Here is a 23918-nt window from a genome sequence, read left to right as displayed (position 1 = left end):
GGCACCCTACCCCCTCCCAGCCCCCCACCCCGCAGCCTACACAGATAGGTTCACATTCCCACACACAGAGACCTGTGCCAACGCCAGCCGAAAGAACTGACCGCTACTCAGACCCAAGGCCAACTCAAACCCAGTGGAGAAACTGCCGGGTCCTCAGCTTCCCTCCTTTTCCCCGTTCTTTATGAATGAACTCGGGCCGCGAGGAGTTTATTTTTTTATGAATGGAAGCTCCGGGACGTGAATGAAGCTGGAGCCAGCCCCTCCATCCCGATTGGATCTTACGACTGGGAAACTCCGCCCCCAGACTCCGCTGGGCGAGTCTCCGGATTGGCGGGCGTGCCCGGGGGCCCTGGGGTTTCATTCACAAAAGTCAATGAAACAAAGGGAACGGGTGGGGGGAAGCGAGAGTGGAGGCCGAAGCGAAGGAAATGCACCAATCAGCTGTTCCCCCGGGCTCACAACTGTCTGCGGCGCCCGGAAAACAAGCCGGTGCGCGGGGCACCCGGGGCTGGGACCGCCTTGCTCCGGCCTAGCCCCTCAACCCTTAGTGTCGTTCCCGGGGTATGCTCAGCATCTCCCGGGTCTCCAGCGCAGACGGCCGGGCCTCAGGTGAGGCTGCGGAGGGCGGAGGCGGGAGGGGGGGGGCGCGGGCAGGAAGGGAGAGAGTCGGAGATTCCCGGCTTCGCCTCCTACACACCGCACTCTCTTAAAAACCACCCGCCTCCGCAGATTCCAGGCAGGGCCCGGGGTGGGAGGCGTTGGGATTTGGGGGTTGGAGGGGGCGCCGGAGCCGTGGGCGTGCGGATGGTGTGCGCTCCTGCGCGCGCGCGCGCGCGAACACACACTCACACACACACTCACACATACACGCGCGCGCGCGCCCGCCCGCCCGAGTCTTATGTAACCTAGCCCGAGCAAAAGCTGGTCTGCAGAAAGCAGAAACAGCGATCCCGGGCCCCCGGGAGCAGGTGGGACCTCCCTTGGCGGGAGCGAATTATAAACGCAGAAAGGCCCCGGAGGCCGAAACGCTCTCCGCTGTCCCAGTGAGTCGGAGAAGTTTCGCCGTCGGACTCAGACCCTCAGGACTGACCCCTCCCCGCCCTCCTGATCCCCTCCCACCGCCGCCCTCCCCCAGGACGGAGTGCGAACATAGCCCCCCCCCCATCCCCCAGGTCTCTGCCCCCGCGCGGGGCCCCGGCCGTGTGGCCGCAGGGAGCGGCCGGATGGAGCGGAGGATGAAAGGCGGATACTTGGACCAGCAAGTGCCCTACACCTTCTGCAGCGTGAGCGCCGCGCCGGCCTCCACGCCCGCCCCTGCCCTGCTCCCCGCCCCTGCTCGCCCCCTCCCCGCGATCTCAGTGGGATCCTGAGCGGCCCAGTCCCTAAGTCACTCCCCGGGGACCCCAACCCTGCCTCCCAGACTAAACGCCTTTGGGTAACTCGGGGGTATTCTCCCCCCTTCTCGCAGAAATCTCCCGGAAATGGGAGCTTGCGCGAAGCGCTGATGGTCCCGCAGGGGAAGCTCATGGACCCGGGCTCCCTACCTCCTTCCGACTCCGAAGGTAAAGAACCGGAGACCAACCGCGAACCCCTCCCCACCCACACGCTCCCCACCCCACCCGGCCAATCCTGAAAACATTCACCCAAAAGGAATGTTTTCTAAAAGGACTCACTCTCCGTGGGACTCTGGTCACCCTTTGAGCCCGGCTCCCGGTGCGCAGGGGGTCTTCGCGCTTCGCTGGGGCTCTCCCACCGTGTTCTCTCCACCCCACCACCAATTCCATTCTCCACCCCTCAGATCTCTTCCAGGATCTAAGTCACTTGCAGGAGACGTGGCTCGCTGAAGGTAAGTTGTTTTGTGGCTTTTTCTATGGGAGGGGGTAGTATTTGACGTTGCCCACTTCTGCTCCCTTCCCTGCCTCAAAGCTTCTCTCTAAAGCCCCCTCCCCAAGTCCCCAGCCACTCCACTCTCCTTAGTGTTCAGGGTGGACACTTATATTGATATTTATTTTCTCTGCCCTGAGCCAGGCTTGTGTAACTAGGCCTGGGGATGAATCAGACCATTGTGTGAGGTATTTGCTTATTTGAATGGAACTTGGCCCCAGGCCCGTTTTCCTGGTTGAAATTTTCATTTGCAAAGTTTGTTTGGCAGGAGGTTCTAGGCCTAGGTGTGTGTTGGGATGTTGGGGTGGGGACAGTAAGGGGCCAGAGGAATAGGAGATGGAGCAATTAATTTGTTACTTATCTTCAGGAGTTACCAAAACATTGGTGTTCTCTCTCTCTCTCTCTCTCTCACACACACACACACACACACACACACTTACTTTCTTGGTTCCTATTCTCAACTCTGAGGGCCAATTTACTGCCGAAGCCAAAAGAACAACAAAAGTTTCAATAATTCTTTTCTTGGCACTTTGGCAAAGAGCACCCAGGGCTGCCTCCCCAAATAGCCTTAATTATAATTCTAATGGCAACTGGTTCTCTCTCCATCCCTCCTGAATACCTCCACCCCCAGGCCTGTTCCCCTCTTCCTGTATGCTCTGTGTGTGTGTGTGTGTGTGTGTGTGTGTGTGTGTGTGTTGGAAGAGGGGGAAGGATGTCTTAGGGAGTGGGCCAGGCTGGGGTCAGAGGCTGGACCTGGTCAGGGTGGGGCAATATGTTCTGGTTGCATTTACTTGTGTGTTTTGGTAGAGCTGAGGGTGTCACTGGTCAAGCTGCAGGTTGGAGACGTTCTTGTAGTTTAGAGAGACTCTGAGTGGAAAGGGTTAACACTCCCATTTTAGCTAACATTTTAACAGTGGAAACCAAAAACACTAGGAACCTCCCTCTTTAGAGTTTTTCTCTTTCTCAGAGTCTCCCCATTTCTCCATTCTGAATATGTCTCTTGGGAAAATTTAAAGCCGAAGTCCACCTCCCCCAGAACATGCTATAGAGGTAATTTAGGTAGATAAAAAAGACCCCTGACCAGATCCAAGGAAGGGAAATCGGGCTTGTCTTGGACATCTCAGTGTCTCCAAAGTATATTCTATTGACAGAGTGACTTACTTATCATAGAATGTGCCCCGGCAGAATTTGCTAGAATAAGGTAGACCAATGGACTGGGTGCTGGAAGAGTATAGGTTCTGGAGTATTGTGCCCATTTTCTGAGGTGCTGCCATGTCCTGTGTCCAGCACAGAGTTATACAGGCAGAGACCTTTGCTTGGTCAGCCCACCCCTCTCCAGGTTCCGGGGCTGGGCTGTAGCTGAAGAACTGGAGGTGTCAGTTTCCATGAGCTTTCAAAGACTTCCTTTCCCACCGCCTGATTTCTGACTTCAGTCTTGGCTTGCCAGGCAGGCTCCCTTCCTTGTCTGTCAGCTGAGTGCAGTGGGCTGTTCCAGGGCTGTGAGCAAGGGGTAGGCTCTGGGTGGCATTTTGGCAGCAATCAGTCCATTTGTGCCTGGGTTTGGGAGATGGGAGGGGGGTTGAAATTTTTCCTATCTCTCAACCTTAGAAGCCCCACCCTTAAGTGGTGGGTTTAGAGATGGTCCCTGTGTCTGTGTGTGTCATTGTGCCTCTGTATGTGTGTGTGTGTGTGTGTGTGCGTGCATGCGTGTGTTACATGCTACTGCCTTGGGAGTCCCTGTACATTTAAATCCAGTGGGTGGGGAGGTGGGGGTGGGAAAGGCAAGGCGAGGTGGGGGGGCTGGGATCTCCTTGGTTCCTTCTCCTTCCTTCTGAGGGAGCAGCTCAGGTTCCCAGCTGGCAATGGATGGCCAGGCCTGAGGGGGGGATGCTGAGGCCACTCGTTCCTTCTCACTCTCTCTGCGGAGACAGATGCAGCTGCCGGGGCCCTGTCCCCCTGCACCATCTCAGCACCACCCCGGCCTCTTCTCCTGCCTCTTCCCACCAGGTCAGTGTCCTCTGCAGCCAAGGGGGAGCTTTGGGGTGATAAGGAGGGACTGTCACCATTGGTAACTTGCCAGTGATGGGGGTACATGAGGAAGAATGGGGGCTAACATACAACTCCCCTTTCCCAGCTTGGTTTCTTCCTAAAGCCCCAATTTGGAGAGAAGCAGTGGATCCTTGTAGTGTGGGTGTGGCTGGGAAGAATTTGGGAGATGACCAGGTTGGATCGGATCGGAGCAGGGAATCTAGATGCAGATGTGGTTGCGGTTTCAGTGGCTGCTGTCTGGGCACTGAGGATAAGTGTTGATAGGGTGTGTGTGTGTGTGTGTTTGTGTGTGTGTGTGTGTGTATGTGTATGTGTATGTGTTTAGAAATCTTTGGGGGTGAGATTTTTTTTTCCAGACAGTGGGAGAAAATGAGGCTAGGAGGGTATTTCTGGTTTCTGAATGCTTGGGATCTGTTGAGATGCTAGAGAAAGATGAGACTGATATGAGGAAAGCCAGGCTTAGACAGGCTAAGCCCGGGATGTGTTTGCTGTGCTTGGTCTGGTCAAAGGTTCCTTTCCAGGCTCTTCTGGAGCCTTTGGAAACCCTTGAGGACTCTTCAGTAGTAGGGCATGTTGACTGGGCCATGCATGTCTTTTATGCGAAGCTGGGTTCTGTGAATTTTCAGAAGACTTGTGGCTAGGTTGTAGTGTCTTTGATCTCTCTGTTACTGCGTGGACACTGTTGGGGGTGCACCGTACATGAAGGCATATGGATTTTTCTAGGAAGACAACGATCGGTGTTTTTGATCAGAATCTGAAGACTGGGTCTGTGCTCCCCTTTTCAAAGGAATCATCATTTCCAGTCCCTCTCCAAGGGCTCCCATCTGCTAGTTCTTTGGCTCCCCCACCTCCCGCCATATCTATAAATCGAAAGAGAGAGAGAGAGAGAGAGAGAGAGAGAGAGAGAGACCCCCAGTGTGAAGGGCTGCGGCATTGCTGCGGAGTGTGAGTCCCTGTGCATTCATGCTGTTGACTCCGAATGTCTTTCTCTTCCTCAGGTTTTCCTAGCTCAGTGACTCCTTCTCCATCTTTGTCTCCTCCCTTTCCAGAAAGGCTCCTGGAGACCAATGTCCCCTCTACCTATAGAGAACTGGTTTCTCCCAGCATAGAGCTGCCAGGATGGGGGCAGGGTAGGGTGGGGGCTGAGGCCAGTGGTGTGACATAATGGAGCTGAAGCTTCTCTCTGGTTGTCTTCAGCCCCTTCAACCTACAGCTGGTCCTCCAGGAGACAGCAGGGCCTGTGTGGGATTAGGTGTGTGGCTAGTTCATGGTGGGCTTCGATGCTGGGATGTTTTAACTTCCGATTCTTCTGGGTCCCATGTTGAGAGGTCTCCAAGCCCCTCCTCTATGTTTACTGATTATTGGCGTAGGGGAGGGGAGGATACTCTAAATTTCTCTTTGTCTCTTTCTCTGGGCATTATGCTGATTTGGTATTTTACCTTCCCCCTTCCTTAATCATCTGCCATGTTCCCAGGCAGATCAAACCTACCTTAGTGGCCTTAGTGGGGGGGGTGGGGGAGACCTGGCACATTGGCATGATAGTCAAAATGCAGCCAAGTCAACAAATAGAGTGGTGAACTCTCAAGACCAAAGATGGTAATTCAAAATTCTCCTGCTCTCCAGGAACTCTGGCTTACTGTTCCTATTTCTATTTTGGTTGATAGTCTCTGGGTGACTACAGGGCCTGTCCTATTCCTTGGGGAGAAGGCCAGTGTTTGGGGGTTGGGCTAAGCAGGGGCTCTGTGAGGAGGAGGGTATCACCTCTTGTCGGGTGGGATCCATGAGCTGGAGAGAAGGCTTTCTCTTGGGAGTTTTGGCTAACCTTCAGGCTGGAGGCCGGAGGAAAGGCCACAGGGCTCTTTCATCTCTAGCCCAGTGACGTCAGCAGGAGATGCCCCCGGCCCATTACCTCAATGGAAAAGGATAGTTAATGAGGCCTCAAGAGGGGCCCCAGAGTACGTCAGCCACTCCCAAGTTCTGCACCTCACCTGCCCTGGGGACCCTCCTGGCCTAAGTCGCAGAGAGGGAAATGTTCACCCAGCTCCTATCACCCCTTTGCTGCCGCCTTTGAGGCATATTTTGTATCAATAGGCCAGAATGTACAGCAGGGTGAACTTGGTCTTAATACTATGGGAAACCAAGCAGATTTTTCATGCTTTTCTTTATCTGGTACTTTGCAAATGAGCCTGTTCTTAAAAAGCGGCCAGGAGCCCTTGTTACAAATTCAGGTGCCTGGGCCACCTCTGACCTGGGATAAAGGACTGGAGTCAGAGTTTCTAATAGAGCCCAGGTGATTTTTGAATAAGGCCAGTCATGAGGTGGTTACCTTTGGGTTGTAAATGTGTGTGAGTGTGTGTGTATAGGAACTTAATGTCCTACTGATTTATTAGATCACTTTAGGATTGTATCTTGTCATAAGTTCTTTTTTTTTTCTATCCTAGGGATTGAACTCAGGTCATGAGCTACAGCTCCATTTCCAACTTTTTGTCTGCATGTGTGTGGTTAATTAAAGAGTCTCCTGGGCTTTCCTGCCTAGGCTGGTTTCAAACTGCCATCAGATCTCAGCCTCTTGTGTAGATACGATTATAGGCATGCGCACCAGCACACTGCTACAAGTTCTCCTTTAGCTGCTGGTTCTTAAACTCTCTCACTCTGATCTCAACTGTGTGAACTAAGTGTGATGGTCTACAGCTGTAATCCCATCACTTGGGGAGGCAGAGACAGGAGGACTGAAAGTTTCAAGCTAGCCTGGGCTACTTAGTGGGACCCTGTCTGAAAAAAAAGGAAAGAAAAGAAAAGCAGAGAGCTGGGGATATGTAGCTCAATGGTAGAGTACCAAGCTCCGGGTTTGAGCCCCAGCACCATGATGAAATCACCTCTCTATAAATCTATACTTAAACGCACAGGATAGGAAGTAGATTGTGTGGTTCAAGTGGTAGAGTGCTAGCCTTGAGTAAAAAAGCCAAGTGAGAGTATTAGGTTCTGATACACCAGAGTGCTGGGGCAAGAAGCCAAAAATGGAACCGTGGCTCAGGTGGTAAAGCTCTGGCTGTGAGTGAAAAAAGTAGGCCGCGAGTTCAAGCCCCAGTATGGGCACGAAAAAATAAAAATAAATAAATAAAAGGCTGTGGAGAACCTCAGCTGGACAGTAGGCGGCTGGGAGCAGAAGCAGGGCATTGTGATACAAGACTGTGGCTGAAGTCCAAGTTGGAAATTGTGGAGCATTGACCTGGCCTCCTCCCAGGTCAAGAAGAGGAGTGTGTATTTGTATAGGCTTGGGGCGTGGACTGCTATCTGGTCTTCTCATTGTATTCTTCTCACAGACCTAACTGACAGAGCTAACTGAGATCCTTAGATCTCAGCCTTCTGAGTAGCTAGAATTACAGACTCAAGTCATCTACACCGAGCCCTTTTCATCTATCCTTCCTTCCTTCCTTCCTTCCCTCCTTCCTTCCTTCCTTCCTTCCTTCCTTCCTTCCTTCCTTCCTTCCTTCCTTCCTTCCTTCCTTCCTTTCCTTCGTATGCTGATCCTGAGGCTTGAACTTAGGGTTTGAGTGCTGTTCCTGAGCTTTTTTGCTCAAGGCTATCACTCCACCACCGGACCTACTTTTGCCTCTTTAGTGGCTATTTGGAGAGAAAAGCCTCACAGATTTTCCTGGCCTGGCTAGATTTAAATGGTGATCCTCAGATCTCAGCCTCCTGAGTTGCTAGGATTACAGGTGTGAGCCACTGGTTCCTAGCTCCATTTTATTTCTTGAACCTTTTCTTTCCTCCATTCTACCACCTTTCCCAAGGTCTAGAACTCTTAGGCATCTATCTCAAAATTCACCTGGGAAGTTGAAATGCAGATTCTCAAGTTCAGAATCTCCCTCATTTGACTGCAAACGCACAGGATCCCCTACCTTGGGACTATCCCATGTATGATTTCTGTGAGTTCTGTAAACCATGAAGGTGAAGGGCAGGTCTGTCTGCACTTCAGAAAAATGGAAGGAAGAGAGACAAAGCATCTAGGAAAAGCCTGGAATCTGCTCTGACAGGTTCTTTGAGTCTTGCCTCCCAGAGATGGAGGGCAGTAGCATCTGGGGTGGAGTTACCCTCAGTCTGAGGAAGGCTCTTGGCCATTCCGGAGCTGTGCCAATCTGCAGGGTGGCAGTAATACTGTTGTCTCCTAGAGACTGCCACCCAGAGCCCCACCCAAACTCACCTCTGACCTCTCTCCACAGCTCAGGTACCAGACAGCGATGAGCAGTTTGTTCCTGATTTCCATTCAGAAAACTGTGAGTAGAATATTCTGGGTAGAAGAAATGGGGTCTGAGGTGGGCAGGGGTTGGGGGATGTAAGGAAGCAAGTCATATGGATAGAGTCACTTGAAAATGGCTTGCTCTCTCTTGTAAAGGAAAGGTGAAAGTCAGGGGCCCCCATTTTGGGGTTTAGACTCAAGTCCTAAGGTTGGAACTGGGAGATGACATTTGGTTTAAATCTGGGCTTGCCCTTTCCTAGGTATGAGACTGCAAAGCAGATGCATTCTCTCTCCCATCCTCCATTTCCTTATATTTGCATGAGAGAGTCCAGGCCAGTTCATCAGGGACCAGTTCTAGTGTTTATTTTCATGCAATTTGGACTGTTGGAATGCCTGTAGACAGTTTTTGGTTTGGATATAAGCAGCGCCTATTGCAAAGGGGCTGGTGGTGCTGATAATACCATCCAATCAATATGCCCGGTGCCTATAGTCACACCTGTAATCCTAGCAAATCAGGAAGCTGAGATCTGAAGACAGGTTCAAAGCCAGCCAAGACTTTAAAGTCCATAGGACTTTTAGCTCTAGTTAACCACCCAAAGACTGGAAGTGGAGTTGTGGCTCAAGTGGTAGAGCACTAGCCTTGATTGAAAAAGCTCAGGGGCTGGGGATATAGCCTAGTGGCAAGAGTGCCTGCCTCGGATACACGAGGCCCTAGGTTCGATTCCCCAGCACCACATATACAGAAAACGGCCAGAAGCGGCGCTGTGGCTCAAGTGGCAGAGTGCTAGCCTTGAGCGGGAAGAAGCCAGGGACAGTGCTCAGGCCCTGAGTCCAAGGCCCAGGACTGGCCAAAAAAAAAAAAAAAAAAGAAAAAGCTCAGGGACAGTGGTCAGACCTTGAATTCAAGCTCCACTATTGGTGTGTACACACACACACACACACACACGCACACACACACGCACGCACACAAATATCAACTGACAGTGCTCAGTACAACCCCACCTCCAAAATACCTGGGCCTAATGTCAGTACTGTCACTGTTGAGAAAAGATGCTTGGATGTCAGATGCTTTGCTCTCTCAGCCATCTGCAGCAATGAAATGAAGAATTTAAAAGAGCAGGTACCAGAACCTTCCATTCCAGAGCATATGACTGGACTGCAGGAAGCCAGGATATCACTCACAGTGGGGCTCGGCCTGGTGGCTGGAACAGGGGCCACAGGAAAGGCCAGTGTTCTGCACAGATAGTCAGCAGCATGTGTGTAATGTTATTCAGCTGATAGGTGAGTAGGCTAATATCCAACCTGAGCCAGAAAAAGATTTCTTGTTTTTTAGCCCCAATTAAGAAAATATAACCCTCCCTTGGAATTTTCCAGGAAAACCAAAAGCCCTAAGTTGGAGGCATTCACGTCTACAAAGCTGCCTTCTGAGACTGAAGTTTGCATTAAATGCTGGACTTGTTTTGTTGTTTTAATTTTGTGTGTGTGTGCCAGTACTGGGATTTGAACTCAGGGCCTGACATTCTTGCTTAGGTGTTTCACTTGAGGCTGGTACTTTACAACTTGAGCTATAATTCTATTTCCAGTTTTATTGCTGGTTAATTGGACGTAAGTGTATCTCAGACTTTTCTTTCCAGGCTGGTTTTGAACTGTGATCCTCAGATCTCAGCCTCCTGAGTACTTAGGATTATAGGTGTGAACCACCAGCACCTGGCTTAAAATTCTGAATTTTTTATTTAGATAGTTCCTTTGGTTAATGTCAAATTGTAGCCTGTCTGTATGAAACTACACATAATGTTTAATAGCCAAAATGTTCAAGTGTTTATAGATCTCAGAAAACCTGGAGAAAAGGCCATACAAGTCACCCAGTGGGTCCTCAGAGAGCAGGTGTCTGAGCTCTGCCTGTCTCTTGTGTGACACACGCTGGTCTTGCCTTGTCCCCCACCCCACAGTAGCTTTCCACAGCCCCACCACCAGGATCAAGAAGGAGCCCCAGAGCCCCCGAGCAGACCCGGCCGTGTCCTGCAGCAGGAAGCCGCCACTCCCCTACCATCATGGAGAGCAGTGCCTTTATTCCAGGTGAGTCCTAATCCAAGTGCATTGAGGTGAAGGTCCAAGTTTCTGGAGGTGAGAGCTCTCTGATCCAGGATAGAGGAGGCAGGGAGGCACCCATGAGCTAACGCAGCATTGAAGATCCAAGTTGGACTACAGTGAGGATTTGCTAGCTCCTCTAATGGAGCAACAAACTAATAGTTTCCTCTAAGTAGGCAGCATGGACTGTGCAGTGGATCTGTGTTAAGGTAGAGAGACCTGCTATTATACCCAAAAAAGCTGCTCTGAGCTGGGTGGGGAGTGTTTTTCTCAAGGCCCAGTTTTAGGACTAAGGAAATGAGAATAATAATTTGCTTAGTGTCAAGCATAGTGGCACATGCCTGTAATTTCAGCACTTGGGAGGCTGAAGTAGAAGGATTATGAATTTGAGGCCAACTTGGAGTATACAGTTGAGAACTTGTCTCCTCCCCGCCCCCCCCCCAATCCCTTTGTCCTCACTTCCCTAGCAGTGTAGGGCTCAAAGATGCTTGCCTAGCTTCTCTACCCCTCATCCCCATCTCCCCCCTCAACTCCAGTGCCTATGACTCCCCCAGACAAATCGCCATCAAGTCCCCTGCCCCTGGTGCCCCTGGACAGTCGCCCTTGCAGCCCTTTGCTAGGGCCGAACAGCGGAGTTTCCTGAGATCCTCTGGCTCCTCTCAGCCCCACCCTGGCCATGGATACCTCGGGGAGCATAGGTAAGGAGACAGACCCACCACACTTGGGGACCCAAGCCTGTCCAATCTGGCTTTCATCCCCGAGACCTGGCATGTGGGAGGAGGGAAGAAAAGAGTCAAGTGGGGAGTGGCAGGCTCGAGAGGTGTTCATGTAAGATTTTCTTCTCTTCCTTCTCCACCCAAATCCAGCTCCATCTTCCAGCAGCCCCTGGATATGTGCCACTCCTTCACATCTTCTCAGGGAGGGGGCCGGGACCCCCTTCCAGCCCCCTACCAGCACCAGCTGTCGGAGCCCTGCCCACCCTACCCCCAGCAGAGCTTCAAGCAGGAGTACCATGACCCCCTGTATGAACAGGCCGGCCAGCCAGCTATGGGCCAGGGTGGGGTCAGTGGGCACAGGTACCCAGGGGCGGGGGTGGTGATCAAACAGGAACAGACGGACTTCGCTTACGATTCAGGTAAGAGATGCTTTCCTGGGGAGGGCTCTGAGGTGATTTTGTGGGTTTGCCAGGTGAGGAGGCAGGCGCCCAGTTAAGCCCCAGTGTCTCCAACAAGGTTTTTAACCTTCCCACCATCTGTTTATCAACCCCCCCCCATCACTTTTATTTTCATATTCAAAAGAATTGTCGTGGGCTAGAGGCATGGTTCAAGCCATAAAGCACCTGTGTCAAACTTCAGTACGGACAAAAAAGATTGCCATTTCCCAGTTAGGAAACATTCAGATAAAACGATAAGGGGCACATAGATTTTTGCCTTTGGGTAGCTTGTGACAGTAAGAAAGTTGAGGCATTCGGGGCTGGGAATGTGGCTTGGTGGTAGAGTGCTTGCCTAGCATGCATGAAGCCCTGGGTTTGATTCCTCAGCACCACATACATAGAAAAAGCCAGAAGTGGGTGCTGTGGCTCAAGTGGTAGAGTGCTTGAGCAAAAAGAAGCCAGGGGACAGTGCTCAGGTCCGGAGTCCAAGCCCCAGGACTGGCAAAAAAAAAGAAAGAAAGGTTAAGGCATACATTTCTCTCTAACAATTATTCAGAGTTTTAAGAGGGAGTTGGAAGATACAGAGATGAATGAAATCTATCACTGGTCTCTGTCCCCAGGAAGTTTAAAAATATGAATCAATTTAAATGAAAAGAAACATGAACTTGAGAGCTAGCAGTGATCAAAGTTCCTAGTAGGAACTCAGAATTAATATGTGGTTTCCTTATCACCCTTCTACTCCCCACCGGGAAGCTGGGCACAAGTAGTGACCCTGTTAACTCCTAGTTCCACCTGGCTGCTGACAGAAGTGAGATGCACTTAGCTACAAGATCCTAAGTAGCTCTAGTTTAAAGCCTCAAGCAGGAGGCAAGGCCAGTCTCCAAATGAACCAGGAAAACTTTTGCCTACTCTACTTTCCTCCTGGCTGGTTACATTGTTATTAACCCCAAATCTGCAATTTTGCATGGGAAAAATAAAGCCTGAGATTAGAGTAGGCTCAGCACTGGCTAAAGAGTTACAATTTCTCATTTCCTGATGCCCACAGCACCAGGGGCAGGGGGGGATGACGCACTAACCACAAAGCTTGCCAGAGTTAGAACCAGATGGGTGCTCCCATCCTCAAACCTTGAACTTAAAGCCTGAGCCAGGCCTGGCTGTGTGCTGGCTGGGTGGGAGGAGGAGGAGGAGGAGGGAGTTTTTGCTGCTGACCTTCAAAGGCTGTAGACCAACCGGAGGGGATCAGATTACATGCCCTTGAACTCCTGCCCCTCCCCCCTCCCCTTGAATGGAGTCAGGAATTCCATTCACAAAATGGAGGCATGATTGAATCTGAAGTCCCACCTCCTTCTTGGAGGTTTCGGGTTTCAGCAGCTCTTCATTCATAGGTGGGAGTGGAGTGGGGCGGAAAGGGGTTGGAACTTGCACACGTGGCGCCTTCCAAAGGTGGAGCAGGGAGTTTTGAGTCCTATGGAATGGAATGAAATGGAATGGAGTCCAGTGGAGTGGAATGAAATGTCCATCAGACCGAAAAAACAACTTAATGCCCACTGCCTCTTCATAGATTAAAAAAAAAAAAAAGGCGGGCAGGCTAGTGCATTCTATGTCTCGGTCTCTGTCTGTCTGTCTGTCTCTCTCTCTCTCACTCACACACACACACACACACACACACACACACACACACGGCTGGGAACCTGACCTGCTGACCGGACGTGTGCTCATTCCAAGGGAGTCTTAGGCGTGGACACTGAACCCTTTGCCCGGAGGTTCATCTCTCACCCCTTCCTCCCCCTGAACTCACAGGAAACAGCTGTTCCCTGGAATCTTGGGCCTTGTGGGACAGCTTGCCCAGCCCCAGCTGCTACCATCTATGCCCTCTGCCATAGCCCTCAAGCAGAGGGGCTCCCCCTCCCAACTTCCCCTGGGATTTGGTGGTGGGCAGGACCGTCACCGGAAAGCAGGCTGGCAGGAACGCTTTGAATGTGCATAGGGCTTCCTCCTCAGCCACCTATAACACCAGCCTCTTCCCCTGCAGATGTCCCCGGGTGTGCATCCATGTACCTCCACACAGAGGGTTTCTCCGGGCCCTCTCCAGGTGATGGGGCCATGGGTAAGGTAGTCCCTTTCCCTGCCAACCCCTCCAAGTTGGGGGAGGGAAAGTAGTCTTAGGGGAAGAGCTCCTTAGTCAGGAATCTCTTTAGATTCTGGGCAACTCTTTGGGAGTATGGCCTAGTGGCAAAAAATGCTTGCCTTGTATACATGAAGCCCTGGGTTCAATTCCCCAGCACCACATATATAGAAAATGGCCAGAAGTGGCGCTGTGGCTCAAGTGGTAGAGTGCTAGCCTTGAGCAAAAAGAAGTCAGGGACAGTGCTTAGGCCCTGAGTCTAAGGCCCAGGACTGGCAAAAACAAAAAACAACAACACGAACAACTCCTAACTTCTTCCACAAGGATATGGCTATGAGAAACCTCTACGACCATTCCCAGATGATGTCTGCGTTGTCCCTGAGAAATTTGAAGGTCAGCAAAGTGATTTCATGGGAGGGTCAGGGTCTTGCTCTCTTCTAGTGCCCACAGGATTGCTTTGCTATTCATTTGTTTTGAGAGGTCAAGAAAAGAGCCCCTAAGAAGACCCTGGGGAGGGGGAGGGGCTGGGAGAAGGGAAGAGGGAATAGAAGACATACACCGGACACCTTCTCATTTCATGTTGCCAGGAGACATCAAGCAGGAAGGAGTTGGAGCATTCCGAGAGGGGCCGCCCTACCAGCGCCGGGGGGCCTTGCAGCTGTGGCAGTTTCTGGTAGCCCTGCTGGATGACCCAACAAATGCCCATTTCATAGCCTGGACAGGCCGAGGGATGGAGTTCAAATTAATTGAGCCTGAGGAGGTGGGTCTCTCAGACATCCCCATCCATCCTCCGCCACAGCCTGGGAACCTGGAGGGGGTATCATGTACCTTTACCATTGTCCTTGCTCTGCCTAACCTGAATTCTTGCCAAGCTGAAGGCTAGCAGCCAGCTGGTGCTAGTAGCAGTGCTAGCTTAACTCCTTGCAACAACATTTCCATGTGTTCTTTCTGATCGGTCCCGCATTTGTCCTCCACCCTAAAACTTGTCTCTTTTGTCCCCAGGTGGCCAGGCTCTGGGGCATCCAGAAGAACCGGCCAGCCATGAATTATGACAAGCTGAGTCGCTCTCTGCGGTACTATTATGAGAAAGGCATTATGCAGAAGGTCAGGACTCAGGGTCCCAGGACAAGGGGGCAATGGTAGTGGCTGTGGAGAGGGAGTAAGGGCACAGCATTTTCCAGCAAACTTGTAGGAGTAGAACATGAACTAGAGGGCACAAGACATGATGGGCAACCCCAAGATTCCCCTCAGGTAGAAAGGTTCAAATGAAGCTGGGTGGTATGCATTGCAAATTTATAACCCGAGCTATTTGGGAGGTTTGAGTTTGAGGCTTGTGGTTTGAAGTCTGCTGGGGCATAAAAATTTGTGAACTCTATCTCAACCAATGGCCGGGCATGTAGTATACACCTGTTATCCTAGTTTCAGGGGAAGCACAATGGCCTATCTGGGCATCAAACAAGATCTTAACTGAAAAATAACCAATTCGAGAGGTGGCAGAAGGCATGGCTCAAGTGCTAGAGCACCTGCCTTGCAAGCACAAGACTAAATTCTCCAGTGCTCTCCTCCCCCCCACACCCCCCCCCCACAAAAGTGCTAAGAAACTAGACACTCTACTGGGCGCTGATGGCTCACAGCTGCAATCCTAGCTACTCAGGAGGCTGAGATCCGAGGATCGAAGTTCAAAGCCAGCCAAGGCAGCAAAGTCTGTGACACTCTTATCTCCCAGTTAAACACCCGAAAACTGGAAGTCACACTGTGGTAGAACACTAGCCTTGAGCTGGAGCTCAGAAACAGCGCTCAGAGCCAGAGTCCAAGCCCCATGACCGACAACAAAACAAGAGATTGCAATCCTAAGTGAATGAGGACCAATGATCATGAAGGAACCAGTTTCAGAAGGGAACTAGTTTGGGAAGGAAATGTGTCCCAGCCTCCTGCCTAGATCAAGAAGCTACATTCTGAGTTCTGTCTTGAGGTGGGGGTTATAACTGGGCTCACCCAGCCTCTCTCTTTCCATAGGTGGCCGGCGAGCGTTATGTGTACAAGTTTGTGTGTGAACCTGAAGCCCTGTTCTCTCTGGCCTTCCCGGATAATCAGCGTCCAGCCCTAAAGGCAGAGTTTGACCGGCCAGTCAGTGAGGAGGACACAGTCCCTTTATCCCACTTGGACGAGAGCCCTGCCTACCTCCCAGAACTGGCTGGATCTGCCCAGCCCTTCGGCCCCAAGGGTGGCTACTCTTACTAGCCACCAGCAACATCCTCCTTGCCACAGGTAGAGGATGCCCTGTGTACATATTGGTGAATCTGATGTTGGGAAAACCCCCAATCTGAAACCCACAAACATCAATGGGGAAGATGCCCATGTCCCATCTTTGCCCCAGACTCTGAGCTGCTCACTTGAGTCTTTGGGGAAGGACAAGTGGAGAAAGGCCAAGTCAAGAGGCAAGGTTTCAGCAGTTCCCGTTTTACCTCTGCCTCAGGTCAGTTCAAACTCTGCCTAAATCCTTGGAGGCTTAAGCCCTGTTCCCCTTCTCCCAACACAGATAACAAGTCTTTGTTCTGCTCCCGGGACAGAGAAGGAGTGTCCCAACTTTATCCTGTCAGGGCCCAGAGGTTCCCTGAGCTCCCCAGTTCTTCTATTGTGGAGGACAGAAGTGTGGACTACTGCACTCCATCCTAAGCTATGGCCCCAAAAGGCCAGGCTATCCTTTCTTGGTGCTCTGTGCTCTCAGAAGCAGGAACAGGTGGGGTGTTTGGTGACGGCAGAGGGCATGGGTCCTGCTCCAAGGATCTTTTGCCTCCCCCCTGCCTTGTCCAGGCCCACACAGGCCTGGGATTCCACCTCCACCTCATCTGTCAGACCTTAATAAAGGCCCCTGCTCCTCACTTCACTCTTCAATCTGCATTTTACTGGCATGGGGAAAAGACCTGGGGTAGACAGGGACAGATGACTGAAGTTTAGGGTCTGACCCCAAGCAATTCCTTGCAGATCTGGAAAACAAAAACAATTCACCTCTGACTTTGATATTACCATGGAAAATGTTTCATGATACTTGCACTTCCCTCCTCCAAGGTTATCATGCCAGGATCCCCAGTAGACAAAAGGTGCTTTGTAACTTGGTAGGGGAGGCCCCTCGGCCACCATTAGCATGGTCCTGGTCCTTGCAGCAGGCTGCCTCCCTCTGGAGCTTACTCCCTCTATGATCACACTTGCTATGTCCAGGTTGCCTCATGTGTACTTCAACTTTTACTCTTCTTCCTGCCTCAGGTAGAGACAAGGTTTTGGAGAAAGGCATCAGGCATGGGTGTAGGGGTAGGGCAGGCCCATGGTAGGCCAGTGAGGGGATTCAGGGCAAAAGGCAGTGTGGATGGGTTAAAAAGTTGACAGCTACAGGCAATGTGGAGGAAAGGAGTGAGCAGTGGGAGGTAACATGTGAGGGGCAGAATGGGTGTGGCTAGAGACAGCCCCAGGACAAACCAAGAGAGCAGAGGTAAAAACTGAAGCCTCCTGGTTCAATAGGCTGCGCTGGTCCAATTCTGAAAGCCTGAACCACTTCTGACAGCAGCCTCAGGCTAGCACCAATCCAGGACCTACAAGGTACACCTCCCAACACTACTATAAATAAAAAGCAACATTTTCTTTCCCTAGGAACATAAGGTCAATAAACTTTAAATTTAGAGCAAAAGACAAAATCAACTTTAAAAACATCTTGTAAAAAATATAATTTAATTCTGTGATAAAGCCAGGTTATCATGGTGGGAAGAAGGTACAAAATGTGGAAATCTGAGGTCTGGTGCACTTGATAAGAAGCAAGAGTCCATTAAAAAAAAGCTTTCCACAGGCTAAGCCATTTGCTCTGTTCTCAACTGTTCCTTAACAAGCTGCAACTCAGAGCTCTGTTCAATTCTTCAAACGTGGAGGGACACTGCTCTGATGAGAAAGCAACAGCCACCAGCCAGAGGAAACAGGTTGAAGGAGGTGCTCCAGTGGGCAGAAGAGCCTGCAGAGCAGCAGGGCTTGCTGTGTCCCAAGGGGGCAGCTCGTGCACAGAGACTGCACATGTTCAGGGCAGGAAACAGCATCGTGAGCTAGGATCCTGCTGAATTAGGGGAAACTATATTCCAATGGCTAGAAGACTCCAGCTGTGTGTGCACAGGCACCCCACGTTTGTGGGCTGTCAGTCTTGGGAACAACTGGTCCCATTACGTGAGAGCAGCCTCCACTCTGCTGCCAACAAGGCTATTCTGAGGACAAAAGCACATTGTGATCGCAGAGAAGGGACTTCAACCCTATGGGGGAAAACACCCACAGAGCGGGGATCTTGCCCACCTCAAGCCGAAGGATAAGCTGTCCAGTTGTTCCCCTCCCTTTGGCCTACTAAACAGCCCCTTTCAATCTCAGCCTAAAACCTTATCTCCTTAGGCACCAATAGGGTCAGTGCTGGGCATAGTGAGGACAGGTCTGGTTGCCATAGCCAGGGGCTGCTCTAGATCAGGGAGATCTAGGCAGGAATAAAGACAGGAATGGAGTACTGGGCCCCGTTCAGTTGCCGCTGGCAGTCCTGCACCATCTCTTCACAAGGCCTTCCAGGATGCCGACGTGCTGGCCCTTCATTGCTGGCCTGGGCTCACTGAGGAGCTCACTCAGCTTAATGAAGGGCCAGGGATCTGCAGTCAGCACGCTTCCTGGCCTACATTCTCTCCCTTGGAGTCTCTCAACTGTCTTTAGGGTGACTTCTCTTCTGCCAGGGACCACACACATTCCTTTATACCCTAGAATGCAGTGCAGTCGTGGGCATACAAGGCTAGTAGTTAGGTAATTTTAGAGTTTACTAACATACAGAGGTGCGCAGTGGGACCCCAATTTCTCAGGGGCTTCTGAAGTCTTACAACTTGGCCCAGTAGGACTTGCTGGGTCTCCTCACGTGCTTTGCAGGGGCACACTAGGAGGTGGCCATTTCACAACTAAATAGTAGGGAAAAAAACAAACTAAAAACTAAGAATAGCCCCAGAGCACAAACTAGCTGTTTTCCTCTTGGGGCAGGGGAGGGGAGGGAAGGCTTTGACTTGAAAACCCCTAATTCAAGTCCATGAGGATGTCAGGGGAAAAAATACTAAAATAAAATGCAAGTTGTGTTAGTTGGATATTTCAAAAAGAAATGAGGCATAATACACGTGGTAAATGGGAGGGGAAAGCCTCTGTTCACACGTGGCATCTAAACCATCATGTGCCAGAGTGAAGCCTGTGGCAGGGCTGGGCTCACTCCTCCAGGGCTGAAAGGTCTATGCTGGGCATCATGTCAAACCCCAAAGGCTAGACTCTGGTTTCAGGGGTTTGTCCTCATCCTGATTCCAAGCCAAGATGCTAACCTTTCAGCAAAAAGAAACAGAATCACCTTCTTGTTTCCTTGAAAAAAATAAATAATTCTAGGAGGCCAAGCTAAAGGATGGGCAGGGTAAGAGCAGGAAATGAACAAGCACTGTGGTTCTCTCCTCCAGGGAGCACCAACTGGGGGGCAACAGGGTCCTCGCTGGTCTGTCATGTGTCACGCACTTGCTTACTCCCCTTTTCCTAGCCTAGGGATGTATAAGTTGCCTTTTCTTGATGATGTAATGTGTCCTCATGCTGGCTGTGAAATCCAAGTAACCCCCAAACTTGTGTGGGTTGAAGGTTCTGGTCAATGCCAAGCTTACACCAGGGAAGAAGAGTCACGTGTGAGAAAATGCCACTAAGACATGCAGTCACAGGACAGCTGTATGTTCCACACCAGCTTCTTATCAGCAAGAGGAAGGCTAAGCCCCGGCCACTGCTGCAGGATGGGCAAGTGGATAAGCTTGCCCCTCAGCGCCGCCGGAAGGCCCGGGATATTCTCCAGGCATTCGGCTCCTCATAGCGGTTGTATAGGGGCTCGAGTCGCTGCTGCTTCTTCTGCTTGCTGAGCTTGGTTGGATCAGAGACCTTGAAGAAGGCTGGGGCAAACTCTACGAGCCACCGGGGGTCAATGGTGGTGACTTCACGCATGTACTCCTTTGTGGTCAGCACCAGTTCGTGATACACTACCCTGAGGGCGACAGATACAGAATTCAAAGCTTGGCTCACAGGCCCCATTCCAACCAACCTGGCCCCTGGTGGACCCCGGGCACTTGGTCTCTCACTTCTGCTCAACTCAAGAGATTGGCCTATCTATCTAGGACAACCAAACCCCCAAACTGGGTACCTGTACCCCTCAAACACAAGAAAATTCGCAGGAGAATGTGTTCTAATCTTAGTTCTTGAAGTACTTAAGGGACAGAGATCCAATGCTACCCTTTTCTCAGAATCTGTTTCTTCTATATAAGAGGGTGGGTGGTTTTTCAGATAGTTCCACAGAATCCCTGGTTTCTGTGGAGGGCCTTGCAAGGTGCTGCGAGGAAACAGAGCAAGGTGGCAAGGCGCCAGCCCTCCTTCTGCAGAGGAAGCAGGGGGTTCTGTTTTTAACATTTATTTTTATCAACTAGTTGGACAAGTGGGTTTCAATTCCAGAAGTCAGGTTATAAATACAATGTCATCCCTTATCAATGTCACCCTTCCATTGTTTGAAGCAAGCAGGGTGGTTTCAAGTCCAAATTTTCCATAAAAGTCCAAGTTTTTTTTACACATACTACTTAAAACCTTTTTTGTGCCAGTCCTGGGGCTTGAACTCAGGCACTGTCTCTGAGTGTCTGCTCAAGGCCAGTGCTCTACCACTTCAGGCATGGAGCCACTTCTAGTTTTCTGGTAGTTAGCTGGAGATAAGTCTCACAGACTTTCTTGACTGAGCTGACTTTGAACAGCGAACCTCAGATCTCCCTAAGTACTTAGGATTATAAGCATGAGTCATCAATACTCAGATACTTAAACTTTTAAAAAATCCATCTCTCTAGACATTTTCTAAGATCTCTTACCCCTATGACTTTCTCTGTGTGTGTGGGGGGGAGGGGCGGGGGAGGTGCGTGCGCACATGCAAGTGCCAGCAGTGAAGCTGAACTCAAGGCCTGGCACTCTTGCTTAGCTTTTTCACTCAAGGCTGGTAGTACTCTTGCTTGGCTTTTTCACTCAAAGCTGCTAATCTACGACTTAAGCCACACCTCCACTTCCTGCTTTTTACTGGCTAATTGCAGATAAGAATCTTAGATTTATTTGGCTTCAAACCCTGATTCTCAGACCTCAGAGCTCCTGAGTACTGAGATTACAGATGTGAGCCACTGGTGTCCAGCTGAGTTTTTCTCAAAAGAGCTTAGTACTGTACCTACTCAGGCTAGTGCTGCTCTAGAGATATAAGCAATGTTAGAAGTACTGGGGGTAGTGGAGACATAAGGACAATGCCTGGAGATGTATACGTTGTCTCTGCTCAAAAGAACCTCTAGGACTCAGGAGCAGTCCACCTACCATTCTGGCTGTCTGTTGAAGAGTGCACTGGAAGGGTGGATGTAGACCACCTGCTGGTCGATGAGGGTCCGGTAACCCTCCTGCGGGTCTTTCTTGGCAGCATTACGGAAGAAGCCACTGCAGATGGCCTTCTGGACTCGGACTGTGGACTTGCCACAGGACACCACGTCCAGCTTGTGTCTATCAGGAGAACAAGAACAAGAGCATGAAGTGACTCTTTCAAGTACACTATCAGAATGACAGTGCCAATGCCTTAAACATGGAGCCCTCAGAGTAGTTGCCAGGATCTTCCTCTCCCAGCCCCAAGAGCACCAGAGGAACTCCACAGCAGGTAACCACACTGCCTTTAAGCAACAATTCCATTCCAGACTAATAATTCCATTCCAGACTAATGTTCCAGTGCCATGTAAACAAAGCACTTTTCAACTAATGAACCGCTTTCCTCCTATGAACTTTTTAAGCTGACTCTTAGCCACATGCTTGTTTGAGAAGAAGGAATACAACATGGACAGAAAGGCTGGGAGGAAAGGATGGGTGCCTACAGCTTTCCAGGTCCATTTGGCGACAAATGCATGTGACATTCAGCCCAGACACATTCCTCACCTACCTGTCCATTATGCCTAACATCTGCTTACGGATGTCCTGGGCCCGGCGCAGGGAACGGGCCTGGATAAAGTTCTCGTAGCACCACGGGTTGGAGAACTTATTGTTTTTCCAGGAGTTGTATACGGCCAGCAGGGTGAGATGGTCCCCTTCAGTCTGGTGGAATTTGGCCTTCTTCTGATCTGCTAGGGCTTGCTTATCCTGTCAAGCGGTGGGACAATGGTCATTTCTCACCTTACAGCTTCTGACTGAACATCCAGCATTCCTAGGGATCCACACTAGGGAGCCCGACCCAGCCAGCCATGTCAGCAGTGCCCCTATCAAGCATCAGGGTGGCAATATGCTGAGTCCACCCACACCTGTCTGAACTTGGAGCTGGACGCCCTACCTTGGGCCTGTAGAAGACATTCTGCACTGACAGCATGGATACAATGGTCAGCATCTCCTCACTGCAGCCCAGATGCACAGACATGATGAGCATTTTGCACAGCATTGGTTCCAGAGGGAACTCTGCCATCTAGAGGGAGAAGAAGAAACTGCACAAGTGAGACACTGGACAAGGACTAGATGTTCCCAAAGCATAATGAGTGGTGTCTATCTCCATCCAAAGGGCAAAATTGTTTTCTTTCCTAAGTAAACCCCAATGAAATGCAGGTGATCAAGAACATAACTACTAGCCAGATACAGTTGCGAGATAGCTCACAACTATAATCCTAGCTACTCGAGATCAGGAGGACTGAGGTCCAAGGCTAGCTGGAACAAAAAAGCTCACAAGACACCCAACTCAATCAATAAGACTTAGTACAAGCCAGGCTCTGGTGACTCATGCCTGTAATCTTAGCTACTCGGGAGGCTGAGATCTGAAGATCACAGTCTAAAGCCAGCTGGGGCAGGAAACTCTGAGAGACACATCTCCAATTAACTACAGGAAAGAAAAGCTGGAAATGGTGCTATGGCTCAAAGCAGTAGACCATTAGCCTTGAGCACAAAAGCTCAGGGACAGATCCCAGGCTAGAGTTCAAGTGTCAGGACTGGCACACACACGCACACGTGCGCATACACACACCCCCACACACAGCTGTGACAGAATCCTAAGTCTGAGGCTATTCAGGGCTACACAGCAAATTCTAACTAAGCTACACAGCAAGACCCTGTCTCCGGTATGATGATGCACACATGTAATCCCAGTTACATGGGAGGCAGAGATGGGAGGATATCCATTTGGGGCCAGCCCAGGCAAAGTTAGCACTAGACTCTCTCTAGACCCTATCTGAAAGCCACCTCAAAGCAAAAGGGACTTGGGGCACAGCTCAAGTAGTAGAGCATTTGCTAGTTCAACCCTCTGTACCAAGAAAAAAAAAGAAGAAAAACTCCAAACTATTTATTGTTGGGATACACAGGGATTTTGAAGAGATGTTTTGTTTTTGGCAGGGCCTTGCTATAGAGCACAGGCTGATCTTGAATGCTAAGACCCCTGGGTTACAGACACTTCGGGTGTGGTGGTACACACCTGTAATCCAAGCACTCAGGAAGCTGAGGCAGGAGGATGAAGAAATTAAGTTCAGCCTAGAGCACATGGCAAAACCCTGTCTCAAAAAAAAAAAAAAAAGAAAAAAGAAAACACACACACACACACACACACACACACACCCAACAGGGGCTGGGAATGTCGCATGCATGAAGTCCTGGATTCAACTCCTCAGTAACACATAAACAGAAAAAGCCAGAAGTGGTGCTGTGGCTCAAGTGGTAGAGTGCTAGCCTTGAGCACAGAGAGGCTCAGGGACAGTGCTCAGGCCCTGAGTTCAAGCCCCAGGACTGGCAGGAAAAAAAAAGAATTAGTTTAACGAAAACAAAAACTAGATCAATATATCCTCAGTAAGATTAATTACGAATAAAATCTTTTCCTATAAAGAAAAAAGGGATTATAGAAAACTTCAGTTAAAAAAAACTATCTAGGTTGGGACTCAGTGGAAAAGTATTTGCCTGGCAAGTCTGGTCCCCAGCTCTAGGGAAAAGAAATTAGTAGCTGGGCATGATGATACACACCTGTAATTCTAGCAATTAGGAGGCAAAAGCAGGAACATCAAGAGTTTTGGGTCAACTGGGGCTATACATCAAAGCTTCCCCAGGACCTCAGAGCTCACTTTTGCAAAACAAAGAAAATGGTGTAAGGCTGGCTTAGGAATCTTCATAAAAGCAGCAGAAGTCACATCTGTCACTTACCCTGCGACCCAAGCGAGTGAGCAGGCCCTCATCATCCAGGGCCCCTAGTGTATACAGCTGCTCCATGGCCGTGATCAAGGTTTCCATTGGGGGGGCGTCCATGAAATCAAATGACAGCAGGTCATTGATGCCCATGGCCTAAGACA

The 23918-nt window shown here is 50.4% G+C and overlaps 2 protein-coding genes across 6 annotated transcripts in view; one reads left to right on the top strand and one right to left on the bottom strand.

The window, feature by feature from the left end:
• Positions 1 to 431: 431 nt before the first annotated feature.
• On the top strand, positions 432 to 16421 carry Etv4 (ETS variant transcription factor 4). 5 transcript variants are annotated; one of them, XM_048367023.1, is made up of 13 exons: positions 432 to 609; positions 1173 to 1283; positions 1469 to 1562; positions 1799 to 1846; positions 8157 to 8210; positions 10123 to 10249; positions 10816 to 10959; positions 11128 to 11396; positions 13447 to 13521; positions 13864 to 13932; positions 14127 to 14299; positions 14542 to 14643; positions 15556 to 16421. In XM_048367023.1, exons 2-13 carry the CDS (start codon positions 1224 to 1226, stop codon positions 15778 to 15780), a joined length of 1440 nt encoding a protein of 479 aa, XP_048222980.1. In that variant the 5' UTR covers positions 432 to 609; positions 1173 to 1223; the 3' UTR covers positions 15781 to 16421. The 5 variants fall into 5 exon arrangements, with proteins under 5 accessions (XP_048222980.1, XP_048222979.1, XP_048222977.1 ...); XM_048367022.1 differs by having other exon boundaries at positions 10798 to 10959; positions 13447 to 13506; XM_048367020.1 differs by having other exon boundaries at positions 10798 to 10959.
• Positions 16422 to 17350: 929 nt separating this feature from the next.
• Dhx8 (DEAH-box helicase 8) overlaps positions 17351 to 23918 on the bottom strand; it is a 33606-nt gene continuing 27038 nt past the window's right edge. Inside the window, exons 19-23 of the mRNA XM_048367003.1 lie at positions 23773 to 23910; positions 21935 to 22063; positions 21551 to 21747; positions 20944 to 21123; positions 17351 to 19597 (exon numbers count right to left, since the gene is read on the bottom strand). Of these exons, the coding sequence (XP_048222960.1) occupies positions 19378 to 19597; positions 20944 to 21123; positions 21551 to 21747; positions 21935 to 22063; positions 23773 to 23910 (864 nt within the window). The 3' untranslated portion in view covers positions 17351 to 19377. The remainder of the gene's footprint in view (positions 19598 to 20943; positions 21124 to 21550; positions 21748 to 21934; positions 22064 to 23772; positions 23911 to 23918) is intronic.

Source organism: Perognathus longimembris, chromosome 17 (genome assembly GCF_023159225.1).
Source record: "Perognathus longimembris pacificus isolate PPM17 chromosome 17, ASM2315922v1, whole genome shotgun sequence".
In the NCBI taxonomy this organism is placed as follows: Eukaryota; Metazoa; Chordata; class Mammalia; order Rodentia; family Heteromyidae; genus Perognathus; species Perognathus longimembris.
The sequence above is the reverse complement of the archived record's forward strand: the minus strand, read 5'-3'. Positions and strand labels throughout refer to the sequence as shown.

Coding starts and splice junctions, on each gene's coding strand:
- Etv4 (XM_048367020.1), top strand. CDS start 1,224: ATGGAGCGGAGGATGAAAGGCGGATACTTGGACCAGCAAGTGCCCTAC. Junction 13,522..13,863: donor TCCAGGTGATGGGGCCATGG/GTAAGGTAGTCC, acceptor TTCTTCCACAAG/GATATGGCTATGAGAAACCT. Junction 14,300..14,541: donor AATTAATTGAGCCTGAGGAG/GTGGGTCTCTCA, acceptor TTTTGTCCCCAG/GTGGCCAGGCTCTGGGGCAT.